The sequence below is a fragment of the Petaurus breviceps genome, unplaced genomic scaffold (assembly GCF_028583685.1).
Source record: "Petaurus breviceps papuanus isolate PSGF00001 unplaced genomic scaffold, PetGlider_PUasm1.0 90740, whole genome shotgun sequence".
NCBI classification, from domain to species: Eukaryota; Metazoa; Chordata; class Mammalia; order Diprotodontia; family Petauridae; genus Petaurus; species Petaurus breviceps.
The window spans coordinates 3,292,049-3,313,651 of NW_027187330.1; the positions used below are offsets into that span (position 1 = coordinate 3,292,049).

The 21,603-nt window shown below is 40.2% G+C and overlaps 1 protein-coding gene and 1 long non-coding RNA gene across 4 annotated transcripts in view; both read right to left on the reverse strand.

The window, feature by feature from the left end:
• Nucleotides 1-5,932: 5,932 nt before the first annotated feature.
• Nucleotides 5,933-11,169, reverse strand: LOC138145537 (uncharacterized). Its single transcript, XR_011164245.1, has 3 exons — nucleotides 10,950-11,169; nucleotides 8,591-8,720; nucleotides 5,933-6,675 (listed from the first exon to the last, which is right to left on the reverse strand). It is a non-coding gene; the product is annotated as an uncharacterized lncRNA (long non-coding RNA).
• Nucleotides 11,170-16,134: 4,965 nt separating this feature from the next.
• The window catches only part of PYROXD2 (pyridine nucleotide-disulphide oxidoreductase domain 2), a 39,850-nt gene continuing 34,381 nt past the window's right edge, over nucleotides 16,135-21,603 (reverse strand). For all 3 annotated transcript variants that reach the window (XM_069067164.1, XM_069067165.1, XM_069067163.1), the window contains one exon: nucleotides 16,135-20,487. In XM_069067164.1, coding sequence (XP_068923265.1) covers nucleotides 20,417-20,487 — 71 coding nt within the window. In that variant the 3' untranslated portion in view covers nucleotides 16,135-20,416. The remainder of the gene's footprint in view (nucleotides 20,488-21,603) is intronic.

Below are 21,603 nucleotides of genomic sequence, written 5' to 3' on the forward strand. Positions count from 1 at the left end.
CTTACAACCAATGCCCTTTACCGCTTGCAATTTTGAGTCTTATGAAATCGTAATGTCTCATGGTTCACAGCATTACTAGAACTCTAGTTTTAAAAGATGAAGTTTTGCAACAAGAAGCAGTTGGAAATCACTGAAAACAGAGGACAGTTTCCCAAATGCCAACCCAGCTAACTCCATTCCTCCAATTCAACTCTGGGTCCAGCTAATTGCTCCTTTGCAGTGTTTATCCTTCAATCTCTCCCTCAAGTCTCATCACTCCTAAATCTATTATTATTCTTTACCATGACCTCCAGAGCCTCCATCCCTGCTTATCCTCCTAGTCTATCACTGCTGTCCCGACCTCACTTCTTTCCCTTGACAATCCAGTCTTGACTCTAAAGCTGACCAATTCAATCAGACAGTATCAGGCACCCCTGAATCCCTTGTTCCTTCATCCTGTCTTGATGATAGAATATGTTAGGCATGTCTTTGTCACATCCTCACCATCTATGTTCTACACTCCTACATACATGATGCTGAATGATGGCGACAGAAAGGAAAGAAAGAAAACAAGCATTTATTAAGCACCTACTATGCTCTATGCTAATCACTTTACAGATATTATTTCACAACAGCTTAGAAGGTGGGTGTCATTATTATCCCCATTTTACAGTTGAGGAAACTGAACAAGACAGAGGTTAGGTGCCCAGGGTCACATAGCTATAAGGGACTAAATATGGATTTGAACTCGGGTCTTCCTGCCTCTAGGCCCTGTGCTCATCTACTGTACCAACCAGCTGCTAGAGAAAGTCATGCAACTCTGATAACTGGATTCACCACAACGTGCTATTTAATCTAATGGAAACTTCACTCAGGTCTTCCTGACTCCAGGCTCAGTAGTCTATACACTGTAATACCTAGCTGCGTTCTCTCTTTACCTCTGCCTCTTAAAGCTCATAACACCCTCAAAACACAGCTTAGATGCCACCTACTACAGAATTTTCCTGATACCCTCAACTGTCAGGGTTCTCCATTAAAACTACTTTGTATTTTTCATCTATGAACAAGAGAAATACAAATTAAAACAACTGAGTTTTTATCTCATAGCCATTAGATTAGTAAAGATAAAAAAAAGTCAAATTGTAAATACTGGAGAGACTATGGGAAGTTAGAACACTAATGCCCTGTTGCTATAGCTATGAATTGGTCCAACTATTCTGGTAAATGATTTGGAACTATGGAATGATACCAGAAAAATAATACTAGAAAAACCAAACTATACACACTATTTGACTCAGGAATCCCACCACTGAACTTATATATCCCAAGGAGGTGAAAAACAAAGTTAAAGGTTCATTATACACAAAAATATTGATAGCATCACTTTTCATAGTAGATAGTGAACTGACCTCAGAGTGGGAAAGACTTGTTTTAAACCCCACTGGGGAATTCACTTAACTGTTCAGTGCCCCAGGCAGAAATCCAAGGCCAAAATTACAAAACAGTTGCAGATCTCTACTAGACCGACTTTCTTCACCAGAGGTTCCCTACACAAATGTAACTGGCAGAGTTGGAAATTGGAAGTAAAGTGGGTACCCATCAATTAGGGAATGGACAAACAAGGTGTACCATATAAACAATGAATGTAAAGAATTCAGAGACACTTAGAAAGATTTGTATTAATAAAGAATTACATAAAGTGAATTAGGAAAATTAATTTTAAAATGACTGAAATAAATGTAAAGAAAAAGTGAAAAACATTAGGAATCTGATCATGCAGTCTCCAATGCTGATTTCAGAAGACTGACAATGAAGCATACCTCTCTTCTCTTGAGGAAGAGGTGGTAGTCTACAGTAAAGAATGAAGCACAAACAATGCATTGGTTAATTTTCCTTAGTTATACTTTGTTACAAGAAAGAATTCTATTGGGGCAAGGGATCATTAGAAAATCACAGCAACATTTTTTTCTTAACAAGCATAATTTGGGGGGCAGGTAGGTGGTGCAGTGAATAAAGCACTGGCCCTGGAATCTGAGTTCAAAAATGTGTGACCTTGGGCCAGTCACTTAACCCCAATTGCCTCACCCCCCCCCAAAAGCACAATTTTTAATCTTTTAAAAATGAACAAATTTATCTGTATACATGTTGTACCCCCTGTGGCTAGAGGCAAGAATCCTAAACTGATTCTTGATACAAAATTACACCCAGATAGCATTTATAACTTCTTGATACTATATAACTATGATTACAGAAGAATCAAAATTGCAAAGGGATAGAAAGACATAAGTAGGCTATAGGAGATTACTACTTCACATAAGAAGTGGCAAAAATATAAGCACCTTCATAACAGGAATAACTTAATTTTGTCCTAGTATATTCAATGCCTAACGGTGTCTTCAATTGTTCAATTGTATTGTTGAATGTACATTAGAACTATCTCAATAGGCTGCCTGCCCATGTTGTTTTCTGCTACTGGATTCCTCTGACCCTTCTATTTGTTTAGGAGAGTCTGAGATTTGAATCATTGTGCTTGATTATAAAATACTAGTTTCTATTAATTTTTTTTCCTTCTTCAATTGCACATTCCTACTAATTTGTCACCATGTGAACTACATGTATTCTTCAACCATTTGGGTATTCCTATGTGGATGACTAGGTCAAACTCTTTTGAGTAGATCTTCATCTGATAAAAGGAATTCATGAAGTGTTCCAAGATTAATGTAATCTATAATCTATAAGCAAAGAGCATATGGAGAACTGCAATAGCTATAGGAAATCTGTCTTCTATTTTGAGTTGTCCTCGAAGAGCCTCCATGACACTTATAAACACTTTCAGTAAGCATATAGCTCCCAAACAGACATATTTATCAAAGGGTTCACATATCATTAATTATAATAATGCATAAGTAATTTATGCTTTGGTTATTTATTGGCAAGTTTATTTAATTGGTATAGTATGTCACAGTAACTTTTGTTGTTCTTATTCATTCACTCAGCTGTGTCTGACTCTGTGACTCCATGAACCATAGCACACCAGGCCCTTCTATACTTCTCTTGAAGTCTGTCCATGTTTATGTTCATTGCTTCCATGACACTATCCACCTCCTCTTCTGTCCCCTTCTTTTGCCTTAAATCTTTCTCAACATCAAGATCGTTTCCAATAAGTCCTATCTTAAGTATTTAAGTTTCAGTGTCAGTATTTGACCTTCCAGGGAATAGTCTGAGTTAACTTTTTTAAGTATTGATTGATTTGATCTCTTAGCCATCCAAGAGCCTCTCAAAAGTCTCCTCCAGAACTACAATGTAAAAGCATCAATTCTGTGGTGCTCAGTTTTCCTTATAGTCCAACTCTCACAATCATATATTTTTACTAGAAAAACCATAGTTTTGGCTATGTGTACCTTTGTTGGCAAGGTGATGCCTCTGCTTTTTAGCATGCTGTCCAGATTTGCTATAGCTTTCCTCCCAAGGAGCAAACTTTAAAAAAATTTCATGGCTACAGTCACTATCTGCAGTGATCTTTAAGCCCAAGAATAGAAAATCTGACACCGCTTCCATTTCTTCTCCATTTCCTAGGAAGTAACGGGACTAGTTGCCATGATGTTAATTTTTTTTATGTTAAGCTTGAAGCCAGCTTTTTACACTCTCCTCTTTCACTCAATCAAGGCGGTAACTAGCCTTAAACATTCATCTTTAAGTAGTTTCCCAGAGGTCCCTGGAGTTTTATGTTTCTCCTCTGGCTCCCCACAGCATGGATGCTTCCTCAGAAGTTGAATTCAGGCTGTTGCATTCTTCCCCAAATCCAAGGGTACAGTTTTACATCTGAGGAAGATCTGGAAGAGCTGCTCTAGGAATGACATCATTCAGAGTATTTTTTAAGGCAGATTATCTGGAATGAGTTAGGATTCCTTTGGGCCTTTCGATGGTAATTAGAATTTAGGAAGCAGCTGTGGTGTAACAGAAAGGCAATGGACAATCAGGAAATCTACATTCTTACCCTAAGCTCTAACCCTAACTAGCTCTGTGGCCTTGGATAAATCACTGTTTCCTCATATAGTCCCTTCCAACTCTGAAGTCCTATGAAACTATTCTATAAAATCTCATGGAAAACCTAGAACTACAACATTCTCTTTGAGTTTCCTCATGTTACCTCAAAGCAACAACAACCTGGAGAAGACAGTGTGAGGTTGTTGATTTTATCTGAGTAAGTAGTTAGTTGGTTTAGTAACATATGGTTTCTTTCCATTTTGAAAGTCTCTCACACTAAGATATTTGTGAAATACCTTCTATGTGTTTACCACTCTTCCTTTTCAAGGGAATGACTGTCAGAAATGTGGTCCAGGACATCAGCAAGAACATGTAAGGCAGTTCACAGCTGGGTTGTTTTTTTTCTTTTTGTGGTATTTATGTTCATCAGTTTAATAAGTATATGTGGAATGCCTTCTGTGTGTTAGTAGACCAATATAGGCTTTAAAGAATTTAGTATTTCACTGCAGGAACTAGTTAAATAATGCAATTTACAATACAATCATCCTTATACCTTTTTTTCTAACATGGTAATCTGTTTAAGATAATTCAAATAGCGCTTTATATCTTATCAAATATAGCTCCTTTCTTCCCATTAATTTTAGTGAGGGCTTTTTGTTTTGTGTGTTTAGCAGCATAAGGACAATTAAGATTTTTAGACAGGTTTGATAGTAGTCCATTAAGTTAATCCATTTTTATCTATATCTTGGACAAGGTTCTGCAGATGACAATAAGCTGAAGCCAGAATCAAGTAGGAGATAAAGCTGGATCACACTAAGGAAACTGAACACTGCTTTCAGTAATCCTAAATGGCTCTTTGCTGCAAAAGTCCAACTCTCTAAGACCATTAACTCTCTGTTATTATCTGATTATAACAAGTAGATTACCAGTTTAATAAAAATTAAAACTGCAAAGAATGAAAAGACCTTTAATGAATTTAAGCAGGCTATAGTATATTACCATTGCACATAAAAATTGGCAAGAACAACAAAAACCATCATAAAGGACATGTGTGACTTGATAAAAGAAGTGAGCTAGTTATGGAGCAAGAATGAAAGACAACAAGGTATACCAAGTACTACTCTGGGAAAGACTTCAACAGAGTCAATTCTTTATGGAAGATTAATGGAAAAACAAGGACAAGAATATTTCTTGTTGAGTTCTCCTGCATATTCTTGTCACCTCTCCTTAATCTCTTCCACTTGGGTTAAGTCTCTACCATTTTTGTCTTTTATCATGTCCTTTTTTTGCATGAAACATTCCCTTGAAATCTCTGATTTTCTTGAAGAGATCTGGTCTTTCCCACTCCATGGTTTTCTTCTATTTCTCTGCAATACTCATTTAAGAAATCTTCTTATCTCTCCTTAACAATAAGGCTAGTGGAGGGGGGGGGGGTGCGGAATTCCAGCTGAACTATTTAAAATCCTAAAAGATGATGCTGCACTCAATAGTCTAACAAATTTGGGAAACACAACAGTGGCCACAGGATTGATAAAGATCAGTTTACATCTCAATCCTAAAGAAGAGTAATGCCAAAGAATGTTCCAATTACCAAACAACTGCACTCATTTCATATGCCAACAAGGTTATGCATGTTGGATCCTAAAAGCTAGGCTTCAGCCATATAGTCACTCAAAACTACCAGAAGAGTAGGCTGGCTTTAGAAGAGGCAGAAGAACAAAGACCAAATTGTCAACATTCATTGGATTATTGGAGAAAGCAGGGAGTTCCAGAAAAACATCTACTTCTGCTTCATTGACTACACTAAAGCCTTTGAAAGTATGGATCACAACAAAATGTGGCAAATCCTCAAAGAGATGGGAGGACCAGATAATCTTACCTGCCTCCTGAGGAACCTGTATGCAAGCTAAGAAGCAACAGTTACAACTGAATTTAAGATTGGAAAAGGAGTACAACAAGGCTGTATATTGTCACCTTATTTATTTAACTTATATGCAGAGTACATCATGTGAAATGCCAGGCTAGAAGAATCAAAAGGTAGCCAAGAAAATATTAACAATCTCAGATATGCAAATGATATTACTCTGATGGCAGAAAATGAAGAGGAATTAAGAAGCCTCTTGAGGAGGGTGGAAAAACAGAAGTATAAAAGTTGGCTTGAAGCTTAACATTAAAAAAAGGTGAGATCCTGGCAACTGGTCCCATTACGTCCTAGCAAACAGAAGGAGAAGAAATGGAAGCAGTGTCAGATTCGTTCAACTGAATGAATGAACAACAACAAATAACAAAGGACAAGAATCACACAGAAGCTATGTAGAGGTTGTGATCTGCTCCAGTAGAGGAAGTAACTATACATCTGCAAGATCACAAATTCATCTTAATATCCAAATATGAGGGTTTAAGTGGCATAGTCCAATGGGTCCTCAGCCCTGGGAAAGAGTCTATGGTAGGAAAAGCTAAAATCCTTTAGATTTTTACATCTTCAAATCAGATCTATGAAGGAATGTGCAGTAGTCTTCATGCTGCCCCAATGTAGGAGAGTAGAGATAAAAACAGAGGCTCATTCCTGGACAACATACAGAGCAAATCAGAGACTCATTCCATCATATTCTTTTCTAAGCTTCCTCCCCAAGTAAGAGAAGACTGGTGAGAGAAGTAAGTACCAAACTCATGAGCACTTCAAGTTCATTACATTAACTGTGAAGGCAGCTAAAGAAAAAAAAATAGTAGGTAGTTAAAAAAAAAAAAAAGACATGCTCGCTTAACTAGCAAGTCCCTTCCTTTTCAAGTGTTAGAACTCAGGAGAACAAATCTGTCTCTAGCCCTGAGCAGGTAGAAGTTAAGCAGGTCTATCAGATTAAGCCTTTGGCTTATGAGTAGCTAGTTTCTTGCTGGAAGTGGTCATCATACTCCCAGGGTATTAACTGCATATAGACAAATATCTTCACAATTCTACAAATAACCCTCAGTGCTCTAAATCCTTAGAAAAATTTGTAGTTTCCCCCCTTGTCTTAACATGGGAGGATATTAAAAGAGGTATAGTGGGGAAAATATGACATTCCTAGAGTCAAACACTGTATTTTCCATGTACCTGTACAACTTTGGGCAATTTTTTTTTTTTTTTGCTTTTTGGAGGGGGGAAGGTAGGGCAATTGGGGTTAAGTGACTTGCCCAAGGTCACATGGCTAGTGTTAATGAGGCCGAATTTGAACTCAGGTCCTCCTGACTCCAGGGCCGGGGCTCTATTCACTGTGCCACCTAGCCGCCCCTAGGCAAATTCTTTAACCATTCTGGGCCTCAGTTTCCTTATCTGGAAAATAAGAGAATTGGATTTGATAACCTCTGAGGTCCTTTCCATATATAATTCTATGATGTGTAATTTCATAAATATAGGGAACTCCTAAGTTGGGACTTCCTCAACTAAAGCAGATTACAATTTGTCTATGATTTAGTAGACAAATCCTAGGAAGCTATGAGACAAACAGAGGCTAAGTCACTTGTCTAGGGTCACAATGTGGCGACTAAGTTAATTTAGAGTAATAAACGGATTCAAACTTCATTTCCTGGTTGCAGGATCCATTCTATGGTTGGAACTACCTTACAATGTAATTTTGGTGTGTTTTAATAACTTTTGAACCTCTCTGCATGGGGTCTAAAATGAATCATTTTATTCTGTTTCAGAGTTTCAGAGTATGATTCCAAATAACCCAGTTTTCTCCTTAACTAATTAACAGAAAAATAACCATGTCTGGTTAAATACTAAAGTAAGTAGACACTGGAAATAGAAAAATAAAATATTTGCTCAGCATGTACTAAAACTCTTGACATAGAGTGACTTTGTTTCTCTCCAAACTGCAATGGGCCATGTACACTACCCGATCCTAAAAGGTGATGTCTTCACTCCCCTCCGGGTTCATCCCTAACATTCTCCACCACACTAGAGGTATGTATACTCTGGCCCTGTGGCCCCTTCTGACTGCTTGGTTCCTCCCAGAATCTCCATTTTAGGGACTAGCACAGGCTTCTCTCCAGACTCTCCTGCTGCCTCTCCACACTTTGCCCATCAGGGCTCCATTTAGCATGCCTCTGCTCTACCTCAGCTTCTTTTCATATGCTGTCTTCTCCCCAACAAAACATAAGCTCCTGATGGCAATTACTATCGGTCTTTCTTTGGCTTCTCTTTGTATTCTCGGCAGGCTTGGCATAGGAATAAAAAATATTTTATTGAGCATACATAGTAAGCACTTAATAAATGCTTGTTGACTTGACTCAAGTAGATGATATTACTTGTAGGCAAATTTTCTCACTCATCACCACTTCATGCCCCACCCCAAATGTTTTTAAACAGAATTTTGCTTCCATACGTTTCCAGAGCATTGTTGATCTATGATAACTGGTATATGACTGAAGTTCTGACAAGATTCAAATGCAAACTAATCTTTTTTTATTATTTTATTTTTTTTACAACTAACAACAGCCATCTAACTTTTCATTCATAGTTATAGGCAGTATTGCTCTCTCTCTCTCTCTCTCTCTCTCTCTCTCTCTCTCTCTATATATATATATATATATGTACCATGGACTATTGCTTAAATATGCCCATTTAAATGTAAATTATACTTACATGAGCTTAATTTACCCTAATAAAATTAACCTTGTTTTTCTTCAATTCAGTCTTGTAATTTACAGGATTTTGCATTTAGCTCCTGAAAGGCTGGAAACTGTCATTGGGCAGGCAAAATTTGGAGGCTGACCTGTACATAAAAGGTTTTCTCACTATAAACAGAGGGTGGTTATTTTTAAAACTAGCATATTTTCTCACACAAACCAATTCCCTCACACCAAGAATATTTCAGGAAGTCTGTATACTATTATTAAACATCTATGGAACTCCATAATCTTAATTCAAATAAAGGTTACTATACGTTGTACTGAATTAGATTACAAGAGGCTGGTTTTCTCTCTCTCAATGTTAGGGAATCATTTATTCTTATCATCCTGTAGATGTCTTTATCTCTTTCTATAACACGTTTCTGAAATACTGTTTAAACATTCTGGTCTTTCACTTGTTTATTTCATAAAATAATTTTGGTTCACATTTTCAAATAATTAGTAACCTCCATAGGCTCAGAGGTTTTAAAGCTGGAAGTAACTGCAGAGATCATCTAATCCAAACTCAGTTTATAGATGAGGAATCAATTTCAAGTAGAAGAGATCTCTGAGGTCAGCTAGCCATAAAATCATAGCTGAAGCAAGAAGGAAATTTAAAGATCATCTAATCCAACTCCATTTTACAGATGAGGAAACCAAGGCCCAGGGAGATTAAGTGATTTGCTAAAGGCTACACTGTTAAGTTTCAGAGGTGGACTTTAAACCCGGGTGCTCTTTCTACCATGCCACACTGGTCAAATTCATCTCTGAGCAAGAATTCCCTAGTATAGTGGAACAAGTGCTGGGTTTGGAGTCAGAACATGCACTTTCAGATTCTGGCTCCAGTGCTGTGACCATGAGTGCCAAATCCTTCATCTTTAAAATGAGAATAGTAATAATTACTTTCTGTACTTATAATGACTGTTACATAACACTTTTGCAATGTGCTCTGCATTATCTGATATAACTGATCTCTACAACAATCCATTGAGGTAAGAACTGCTGTAGGTATAATTCCTTCTTTACTGATGAGGAAATAGAGGTTCAAGGAAATACTTCAGCAGGTTGTTGTGAGGAAAGTGCTTTGCAAACTTTAAAGACATTATATATATATACATATATACATACACACACACACATATATATATATGTATATATGATTTCTGCCAAGTGATTATCTGGCCTATACTTGAAGACCTCCAGGGGTCTTTAAAGGAAGTGTTTCTCTATATGCAAAAGAAAATTGCCTCTAACTTCTATCCATTGCTTCCATTTCTTTCCTCTGGGGTTAACTCAAACAAGTTGAATCATTCTTTGTCTAGTAATGAGCTATTTTGTAAGCTCTTGCACATGATTCCGAACCTGGAAGGTTATTTATGTCTATGTATCCTGAAATATAGGGCTTTTATGTGAGTGAACAAGAAACCTTTTGTAGAGGCAGGTTCCCTGATGATCAGTGGATTTAGAATCAGAAGGATGATTTTTTTAATGCTGTATTATTCTTCTAAGAAGTCATTTATCAAACTTCTCTAGATCTATATCCTCATTTGTAAAATGAAAGCACTGGAATAGGCTGAGAGAGGTTCTTAACCTGGGATCCAAGAACTTGTATTCTTGAAATATTTTTATAAAACTTATTTCAATATAATTGGCTTCCTTTGCAATCCTATGCATCGCATTTTGTGCATTTAAAAATGTTCCGAAAAGCGGCAGAAAGGCTGAGCTAAGGGGTCCGAGACACACAAAAAGTTGACTTTTGAACCCCAGGCCTATAAAATCCATTGATTCCATTCAAGTATCCTGGGTCCCGGAAGCACTAAGAGTCAATTCAATTACTGAGCGCTTGGCCCTACAGTGCTCTGCAACAAAATGAATGAATGGATGGATGAATGAATGGATGGATGGACGGACGGACGGACGAGTGAGTGAGGAATGCACACACAGTGGAGGGCCAGCCCTGCCCTCAGTGAGGGCCCCAGACTGCGTCACGTTTATTCCTCACAGGACCGGCGCTCCAGGCTCCACACCTCTCCTACCCACCCGAGATTTGGCCTGGGAGCCCAAGGCCCCAGCAGGCGGCTCAGCCAGAGGGCACCCTCCTAGCCGGGGCCGTAGGGCAGCACGCCTCTCCTCCCTTTCCCTCCTCTCCCCCCGCCCCACCCCGGCTCAGAGTGCGCACGCGCACCTCCCACTCTTCTCTTCCCTCCCCCCCTCCCGCCACCCTCAAGCCCGGCCGGTCCCGGGGCTTCCCGCCCACTCGTCAGGGGGTCCACAGCCCGGCCAGAAGGAAGGGCGAGGTGGCCGCGGCCGGCCCGGGGCTCTCTCGCTCTCACCGGCAGGTGGCGGTGGACGTTCCTGGAGAGTCTGGGGCGGCTGCGGCCTACCAAACCAGCTCCCTCAGCGTCCGAGCCCGAACCGTCACCACCCAAGCCAGGGCCGCGCCTCGCGGGAGCGCGCTCGCGCGCGTCCTGACTCCGGCCGCGAGCTTCTGGCGCCGGACCAACCAGGCTTGGGGGCGGGGCGGGGGCGGTGCTAGAGCGATGTGACGTCACTTCACGAGGTTTCCGTACCCCGCCCCCCACACCAATCTCTTTGAGGTGGGCTTGGGGCCTAGAAAATTGCGAAGTTCCTTATCTCCGTTGTCTCATTTGAGCCGGTTGTGGTCAGTCACTTACCCAAGATCACGCCGGTGATTCCTAAGGCTATAAAAAAAATCCACTCAGTCAGCAGTTATGAAGTGCCTACTGTGCGTCAAGCTCTGCCCTAGGGATAGGGAGAAAGGCAAACGGGCCGCCCCTGCCCCCACCAGCCCGCGCCCCAGCGGGAGAGGCCTCGTGTGAGCGGTTACGGGCAGACGCGGTGACCGCGCGTGGCTGTTGCCCCCATTTTACAGACGATGTCAGCAGTGACCGCACTCGATGCAGGTGGCCTGCGGGTGTGGACGCTGAGCTCCCGGGAAGTCCGAGCCGTCTTTGCCGCGGCCATCAGGCCGGTTCTTTAGGCTAAACTGCCTTCCCAAAGTGCCACAGTCAGGCTGGGGGGGCGGGTTTGCAACCAAAAGGCTCCGGGGTCTGGGAGTCTTGCCCCCCCCTTACCTCAGTTTCCTCATCTGTAAAATGAGGATAATAACAACCACCTCCCAGGATTGTTGTAAGGGTCAAATAAGAATACTTGCAAAGCTTCTTTGCAAACCCTAACGCATTATATAAATATTAGCTATTATTATATTTGACTGATATAGTAAGATAATGTGTATGAAAGGTTTTATAATCTTAACCTTCTAAGTCCATGCAAGATTTACTGTTAGGTAATTATTACTGTGCCCTTGCATCGACACCCATCTTTAATGTACATATACCGACTCCCATCACCTGAGCTTCCTGAAGGCTACCTTTGACTCGTTTTATACATCTTCTCATACAGAGTAGAAGTCCGGCAAGTGTTTGTCCTTAATGATGCTATTAAGAGCAGCTTCTAATCCCAGAGTCCTGGAAGGGGATTTAAAGGCCACCTCTTACAGATGATGAAGCTGAAAACTAGGAGGATAAGAGACTTCCTGTAACCGTGCTGGTTGGTGACTGAGCCATGATGAAAACCCAGATGGGCCGACCTCACTTCTATGTGTGCCTGTGTTAAATCTGCTACTGTAGGGCTCCAAAAATGTGGCAAAAATAATGTTAATGAAGATACTGCTTTTAGCTGAGTCCACAACTTAATATTATTAAGTGCTTACTATGTACCAGGCAATATGTTTTCATCCTTTAGCTGAAAGAATACAAGATTTGGGGTGTCAGACCTCGAAACTAGTAGGGAACCAGGGTGGTACCATGGAAAGAACATCGAATTGGAAGTTAGAGAACCTGGGTCCATATCCTGACTCTGTAACTTATAGCCTGTGTGATGTTAACCAGTCACTTAAATTTTCTAGGCCTTTGTTTTTGCAAAATGGAGATGGATTATAGGGCCCCCAAAATCTCTCCAGAGTCTAAATCTATACTCCTATGAGGATGAAATATACCTCTCCCCTCAGTAGGGAGGGTCATGAACTACAGATGTTGACTCACCTCATGTTAAACTATGGTTAATCTGGTGGTCTCTTTTTGCTTCTTTATTACAAGGGAGGGATCAATATCATGGGGAAGTGACAGTAAAGTTTTAAAAATTTCAGAAAGTATCACTAAATTAAAAAAAAAAAGAACAGGGTTTTTTTGGTTGTTTTTTTAAAAAGGAGTCTATTGTTTGATAATTTGAAAAATAAATTAGAGGTTAATCTTCCCGAATCTCATTGAATTTAATGAGTAGCCAACGGATTGAACCTAGTTCTGTATGATTCATTGGTGTGCCTAGAGCATGGTGCCTCATACATCCAGAACTTTTCCCAGAGTCAGGATGAAAAGTGACCACACACAACAGCAGAAACCTGTTCTTGACGCTGAAAACCTGTATCACAATTCATAGCAATTTCTGAAAAAGCCTCTTGTATTATAAAGTCAAAGCGCTGGTAGAGAGACCTTTCAAGGTATATTAGATTACCAGAGAACCTCAAATATCTCAACAGATCACCTGAAGACTTCCACCATTGGCATGATTTGATGCTCTCCACAATTCACTATTCATTCAGTTATTCCTCTTAGCCGACTCTCCTCCCCTTAAAATTTCTAGGCCTCTTTGTCTAATCTCTCTTTGACACTGCACACCCTTTCTCCCTTCCCCCAGTACTTTTTATTATTTTTGTATTCATTCATGCTGTATTTCCCCACCCCCAATTTAAACACCTTGAGGATACGGATTTGTATTTTGTCTGGCACTTAATACAAATTTAGTGAATTTAATTAATTCAATATATTAAACACCTACCATACACAATGTACTGTATAAGGTCCTATAGATACTCAGCAAGCCTCAAGATGTGTAAGATAGTCTCTGACTATCCCCTGAAGTGTTGATCATTTTAAGTTTGTAAGGTACCATGTTTCTTTCAAAGATGTCTGTTCACAGTACCTTAGAGCAGAAGGCTAATTAAGGTGGGGTGTCTACAATATTCCTCCTGGTGGTGTCTACTTTCAGGCCACATATCCCCTTATCCAACACAGTTTTTCTCCTTCCTTCTTGGTTGGTTGAGGTTTTGAATGAAATTTCAGAACCCAAGAGACAATGGATATTGGGCTAATAGTTTTTGCCTAGATAATTTTAGGTATGTCAGTGAACTTTAGTTCCATTTCACACAAGCAGTACAAAATTGACTGAACTATACCCTATGGGCTTGAAAGAATTCTTAGACCCCTTCCTCACAGTAACAACAGTTCCCCAGGAAGTCAATTACTCTGAAGCAGGAACTAGGTTAGAGAAGGTCACTCAGGGCACTAGGCACCAAAGCAATGACAAAGCTGAGGGAGTAGAGAAGGAAGGTTGGGAGGTAAATAAAGAGCCATAGAGAACCAACTGAAAGTGACTTTTCCACATTGAGAATCACATGTGTTTGGGTCCCTGAGAGCAAGAATACCTCTTGCAAGAAAATTCCCTCTCAATATTTCAGTTATAGAATAGGTCTCATCCTTAAAATCTGGCCCTTCACAAATTAGCGAAAAGGGCTTCTACTGACAGGAATTTTAGATCTGTGGACATGGATCCGGGAACAAAGAATATAAGGGTTCTGTGTTGTTTCTTTATTTTTTTTAAAGAACATTGAACCAGCATGAATCAGGAGACTTGAGCGCTGGTCCTAATTCTGCCACTTAATAACTGTGTGATCTTGAAGAAGTGACTTTCCCTAATCCTGAGTTTCTTTGTCAGTAAAATCGGAGGACAAGGTTAAGACCAGATGATTGCTTAGGTTTCCCTATAGCTCAAACATTCTGTGGTTTAGGAACTCTGTTTCAGGCAATGGCCTATTATTGTTGGTTACCACTTGGCAAATCTCCTTCCTTTGAGCACCTCAATGTCTCCCATAGGATCATAGGATTTAGGACCGAAAGGCACCTTAGGGACCATCTAATCCAGTAGTATTCAGTGTGATCTGGGGACCCCTGGCGTCTCAGATCTTTTAAAGGATCTATGCGGTCATAATAATACTAAGACATTTTAATTCCTAAAATGGTAAATATCAGTGGATATCACCCACATTGACAAAAGCTCTTTGGGGTTCTCAAGTTTTAAGAATGTAAATAAAGGGGTCCTGAGACCAAAAAATTTGAGAACAATTGCTATAATCCAGTGCCCTCATTTTATGAGGAGAAGACCTGAGGCCTAGAGGGGTGAGGTTACTTATTAAACAGCTAGTTGGCGACTATTTAGAAAATCAGAATAAGATTGACATTCCAAGGAAAAGCTAACAGGTAGAAATCCCTGTGCAAATATGATATAGTTCAGTTAACAAGGCTTGCAGGTGGTTCTGTCAGCAACATCTGTCATTCCTTCATCTAGAAAGTTACTGAATTCCTTCCAAAGCGATAAACCTCCCTCCCCTCTCTCCCAGACTGTGGACAATACCACTTAGGAGCCATTACCTCAGGCAGGGAGCTGGCAGCTTTACATGAATGCATAACCAGACTGGATTAGCTTCCATTTCAAGAGATGGTGGTTTGTGCTTGACGGGGAAGCTTTCCCACTGCTTTGGGGAAAACAAGGCACTATAAATCTGCCTCCAGTTCTTCACATTTCAGTCAAAAAGATGTCTCTGACTTGTTTATACTTGTAAGAGTTTTATATGCCAGAGGTGGCGGGGGACACATTTGCAGGTGTTTCTTTCATTGCCAAAGTAATTGCTTTGCAGCAAGTCGGATGCCTCTTTGGACAGGAAGTTTCCATACATTTGTATGTCTAGTACCAAATAAAGGCCCTGGCTAATTCTGGAAAGACAGAGAATATACCCCATCCATTCTAATGGCTGTTCCTTAGAAATCTTTCTAATAGACTAGAGGTGTTGCAAAAAACCTAACAGCCAATTAGTCAGTGGTCAACTAATCTCCAATTAGATACTTCCTCAAAGTAGCAAGAGTCCCTTCCTCAGAAGATGACCTGTGCCCTTTTTTCCACTCTGCTTCATGGCCTGTCTTTTCCTTGGGATTATACTATCCTGGGAGTGCTGATAGTCATAAAATGTTAGTGGGAGAGGAGGCTTTAGAGATCCTATGGTCTAATCTTTCATTTTACAGAAAAGGAAATCATGAGTTGCGCTTAAAACTTGACACTTTCCTCAAATCACACAGAAACTCACTAACAGAGTTAAGATTCCTACTTCCTAACGGGCCTTATTACTCTGAGGACAGTGCTCACCCTACATTGCAGAACTCTTGTCACCAATGGAACATACTTGTAAAGTGGATGGGTTAAAGGTAAAAGTAATAAGAGAGAGTTGGGTAAAAACCTGTGGACCAACACTGATTAGGAATCACCATGGAGACTAAGGCACCACTTATGCTCCACGGCCTGGTGTAGCAGCAAGCACCCCAAGCGTCCTTAGGATGGCTGCCTATATAGGTTCTTGGATCTGCTTTGTTCAAGGAAAGCAACTCAAAATGGGTTAACAAGCTTACTTTAATCAGTCAGACATATATAGCTTACCTTGTTCAGGGGAAAAGGTCAGCACCCTGAACTTCAAAGTATACAGGCAGAATTATCAAGACAGAAACAGATCAAGTAGACAGATTTCCAAACTGTCCAACCATTACATCCATACCCAGTCAACATCTGGGTTTCCACATCTGGGTTTTTCAAAGCTGGGGGGACCCTGGACAACGGCTTCCCATAATACAGATCAAATCACAGAACACTTTTCAAAGTGAGCCCCCAAAACAAAGCTACACATCAGGGCTTATATAGCCTTCTCCTGGCTCAGAGAATGTAACAACCTTCTGGACCCACTAGCCAATCAAGAAGTATCTAGGGAAAAACAAGCCTCCCACCCCAGGCTCTAGGTGCACTTTAGCCTAGGGGCAGGGAAGATCTTTAAATTTGCATTTCCATTACACCTGGATATTCCACCTCCATCCCTTAGTACCTGCATTCTTTCATATGGGCATCAGGGTATTAGATACCAGTGAGTATGCTATCTTGAGGAAGAGTTCTGGAATGTATCCCCATCACAAAAGGACTATTATAGTCAGTTGTATCATTCTGAAGAAATCATTGCCTGCCCACCCTTCTCTTTTAAACACTTTTCCCTTGTGCTTCCGGGATAAGCAAATACACTGATAAGAATATTCCAACAAGAAGAGATTTACCAGAAACCAAAAAATTCTGCCACAGGACCAAAAGAATCAGTTGCAATAGTACAGAACTGGGGAGACTTGGTTTGGCAAGAGTTTATAAGAGACTTAGTGACTTTGGTTTACTCCAAACAGAATACTCAGAATAATACTCAGAAGTACAGTGTCCATGTCATGAGAAACAATAGTATTATTATACTCTTCACTTGTCAGGCACATCTGGTGTGTTGTGTTCAAATACAGGTCTTGAATTCTCAGAAAAACTAAGGGACTTATAGACAAAGACAGTGGCTAACATGGTGACTAGTCTAGGAAATGATTGTGTAGAAGGAATGACACAAGGAACTAATGGTGTTTACTCAGGGTTATGCCAGGGGAAAATCTAGGACCAGTGAATGGAAGTAAAAAGGAGGAAAATTTTGACTCATTATAATCAAGAATTTTCTAACCATCAGAGCTGTCCAAGAATGCATCAGGCTGCCCTCTGAGCTCCTTGTCACTGCACAAAGATAATCAGGGTCTGGATAAGGGTGTCTCAGGAATATTGTAGAGGGGATTTTGGTAATCTACCCTTGTGTGGGTTGGCTGACCTCTATGAGTCTATAAGATAACTTCATTCTTTTTTTTCACAAGCACAAAATAAAATTTTCCTCTCAAAGCACAAGGAATATTTATAGTAGAACATGGTGATAACTAGGAATTTTCCAAAAGGGAGAAAAATTACTCATATGACATTTTCGTTTCCATTTTTGAAGCAAAAATAACTGCTACAACCCATGCTGTTGCCTGTGGAAAGAGAGACGAAAGGGCAAAGAAATAGTAGTGTGAAAGAGCTACAATATCCCTGTTTTCTAAGGATGGGGAGAAGAAAAGCAAGTACCCACCTTTCAGTCCTGTGTAATCCCAGCTGGTTGAGTCTTTTTGTTTTTCTGACGGAGATCTATTTTTCTGTTAGCAAGGAGTCATAACTTCATCCAGTTGTAGAAATTAGAGCTAGAGTTAAATTATTTCACCTAAGCCCCCCATTTTACAGATGAGGGAAATGAGGCAGAGAAATGCAAAATGACTTGGCCCAAGGTTATACAAGCAAGTAAGGGGGGGAAGCTCAGACTAGAATCTGGCCAGAGAAATCATTCTGAATTCTTCTCTCAGGGCCCAGACTTTCAACTTAAGCCGCTGTTCCTAGCCATCAGTCATAAGAGTTATTAAGGTTAGGTCTGGGCTCTCTGGGTCCAATATATTGAAAAAGCATATAGTCTCAAATATAACAAATGCTACAGGAATAATGTGTTTGAGAAACTCCCTCTCTCACATATCCGATAATTCAGTACTTCTTCCTAGTCTATTAAAAAGCAGGCCAGCTGCAATGACCAGGGTGCTCTCTGATCAGAGAAGGGTTGCTATGGAGACAGACAAGTCTTTCAAGAGGGGCTCTTTGGAGGTTTGTCCAAGTCTGCCTGTGCGAGAAGCTGCTCTCAGGAATAAGAGGCCTTGTACCACCTAGTTCACAGGGTAAGGAGAGCACTCTGTAAACCTTAAAGCACTATTTTAGAGATGTGAATTGTTATAATAATTATGAATACTCCAAAAATATTCCACTTCCATTGCTCATGGTGCCTGAAGTTCAGCCATTAGCCCCTTAGGTGTTAAAGGCTTTCCATTCATCAGGAGGCCCCTGAAAAGCTACAAATACCCTCAGGAGGGCTAAAATCCTAAGAGTCAGTGTCTCATCAGGGAAATAGCTCAGGATCTGAAGGACAGGTTTTAAAATCCTAGCCCTGTTACTTCGTGGGTGACCTTCGGCAAGTCACTTAAACTGTCTAAGATTCAGTTTCCTCATCTGCAAAAATGAGGCCTCTGGGCTAGATGCCTTCTGAATTTCTTTCCAGATTAAAAAAATGCAAATGTTTATCATCTGGCACATTTGCTAGAATCTGGGCCCCTCAGCAATGGGGAGGGGATAGGTACCTAGGAGACTGAAAATGGAAGAAGGATTGTGAAAGGGGAAGTAAGAGGGTCTGTCCCTAAAATAAAATCTGATCAACTGACTTCATGATCATGCATAAACCTGGCCCTGTTGCTGTGTGCCTTGGAAAGATTTGCTAGACTGGTAGTCATTTCCATGTTTGTATGACAATTTTGGTGCCCTATAACATTGATACAAAGAGAAAAGGTTAACAAATTATATCAAAATGATCTTTCTAACAAATTTCTATCACAAAAGAGCAGTTTTGCATATGTATCCTGTTATGAGAGTCAAAACATGTTGCCATCCTCTGCCAGATGCATTTGGGATCCTGGTCCAGTGTGGGGAGTCTGGTACCTCCTGGAAAGTTCTTTCCTTTCCCCAGGTACTCATATTTTATTTATCTGTTTGTTTGTTTCTGATACTTAAATTTTTATATATCTGGTGACTATAGTAATTATATTTTCTCAACCAAAAATCAGTATATGTGGTCTAACTAAAGATATTCCTTTGGCACAATTTTGTGTTAAGCATGCTTTGTTTTCTGAAAACTGGGACTGAGATTATGGAACTGAAAAGCAAGAGTAGGAGATATTTTGTTTTGCCTTTCTGTCAACTAACAAAATCAACAAACCGTTGCCTAACCTAGGAAATTAAACTTATAAAGAATGAGATAAAATCACCACAGAGAGGAAAGAGAATTATCAGAAACTGTTATGCCAACAAATCTGAGAATTCGAAGGAAAAAAGTATCTACAAAAATATAAAATACCTAAAAACAAGAGGTAGAAATCTTTAACAGCCCAATCTTAGAGGAAAAAAAAAAGCAAGCCATAAATGAACTGCCAAAGGTAGGGGAGTCCTTAATCCAGATTTACCAGTGAATTCTGTCAATAATGTAAAGAGCAGTTAATACCTATGATACAAACATTATTTATAAAAAACAGGAAACAAACTCTTTTTATGAGACAAATGTGGTCCTGACATCAAGCCAGAGAGACAAAGCAGAGAAACAGAATCATAGACCAATTTCACTAATGAATACTGATATAAAATTAAAAAAAAAAAAAAGCGTTCCAAAGAAATTACAGATTCATTCAGAAAATAAATCACTTTGACCTCGTATTCATAATAACACTTCAAGGATTTTTCAACATTTGAAATTGGGTCTCTCCCGGACATGTGATTGCTGAACCTGTAACTATATTTGGGGTCCCACTGTTATAAAATTCCTACATACTATCCTTATCCCATTAGGATGCCAGTAACCATTATAATAGATGACATTTTACTTTGTACTTTTGCATACATAACCACATTTCATCCTTCCAACAATCTTGTGAGTTAGGTGCTACAGGAATTATCATAATCAACGAGGAGATTAAGGCTCAGAAAGGTTACATACCTTGCTCATGGTCAAATGGCAAGTAAACCTAGTACATGGGATTCTAACCTAGGCTTCTTTTGACTCCAAAGACAACATTCTTCATTAAACCATGTTGCTGTAAGGTCTCAAGTGCCCAGATGTATGCTGGTTTAGAGAATAGGGTCTTGTAAAGTTGAGTTTAAGGGTAGACTAAGGTTTAAGGGTCTTCACAATAGCCCTTTCTTAAGACAGTTCTGTGGCTCACATGCTCTTGAAATCTTTGAAGGCCACTTGGGCTGCATTGTGTCCAGCTGCTCCCATGACACCTCCTCCTAGAAAAGGAAAATAAGTCTCCATTTCTCAAACTGCCTGGGGAAAGAAGCAGGCAATAAGGATTCAGAGCCCCAGACTGTCCTGCTATATTATAAAACTTCTATTATATCCAACTAGAAACACCAAGAGAAATGACTGAAGATGACACTTGGTAACATAGGTCCTGGTTCCTCATTGACACTTGTGTATCATGAGATGCTCAAGGAGGTAGCAAAGGAGTAATGGTGACCATACTGGGCTTGGGAGTGGAGCAACCTGAAGGTCCCTGTCCCATCTCTGCCACTAGCCAGCTGTACAGTCTTGACCATGACATGTCAAACCTCTCTAGATCTTCACTTCCTCTTCTATAAAATGAAGAGGTTAGGCTAAAGATCTCTCTCTCTCTCTTTTTTTTTTTTTTTTGCTTTTTGGAGGGCAATTGGGGTTAAGTGACTTGCCCAAGGTCACACGGCTATTTTTTGTGTTAAGTGTCTGAGGCCGGATCCTAACCCAGGTCCTCCTGACTCCAGGGCTGGTGCTCTATTCACTGCACCACCTAGCCACCCCTAAAGATCTCTTCTTAGGATATCTTTTGGCTTCATGCTTGTCTGAGGATTGCTGTTGTTATTGTTGATGGTCCATGGGAAAAGATGACAGAGAGCCTGAGTTAGCAATTGGAAAATAGGTTCCTGTCTTTCTAGAAATCATCATCTAGGTCAGGGAGGCTTAACCTGGGGTCTGTGAACTCACGTTTTTAAAAAATATTTTGATAACTCTATTTCTTTTTTTTTAATAAGCAATTGGGGTTAAGTAACTTGCTCAAGGTTATATGGCCAGTTATTTCTGGGTGTGGTGCTGAGTATCTGAGCCCGGATTTGATCCAGGTCATGCCGACACTGGAGCGGTGCTCTTACTCACTGAGCCACCTGGCCGCCCCTAAGCAACTGGGGTTAAGTAACTTGCTCAAGTTTACATGGCCAGGTGTTTCTGGGTGGGTGCTAAGTGTCTGAGCCCGGGATTCGATCTCCAGGTCTTCTCAACACTGGAGCCTGTGCTCTTACTCGCTGTGCTACCTGGCTGCACCGATAACTCTATTTCAATGTAATTGGTTTCCTTTTGTAGTCCTATGTCTTTTA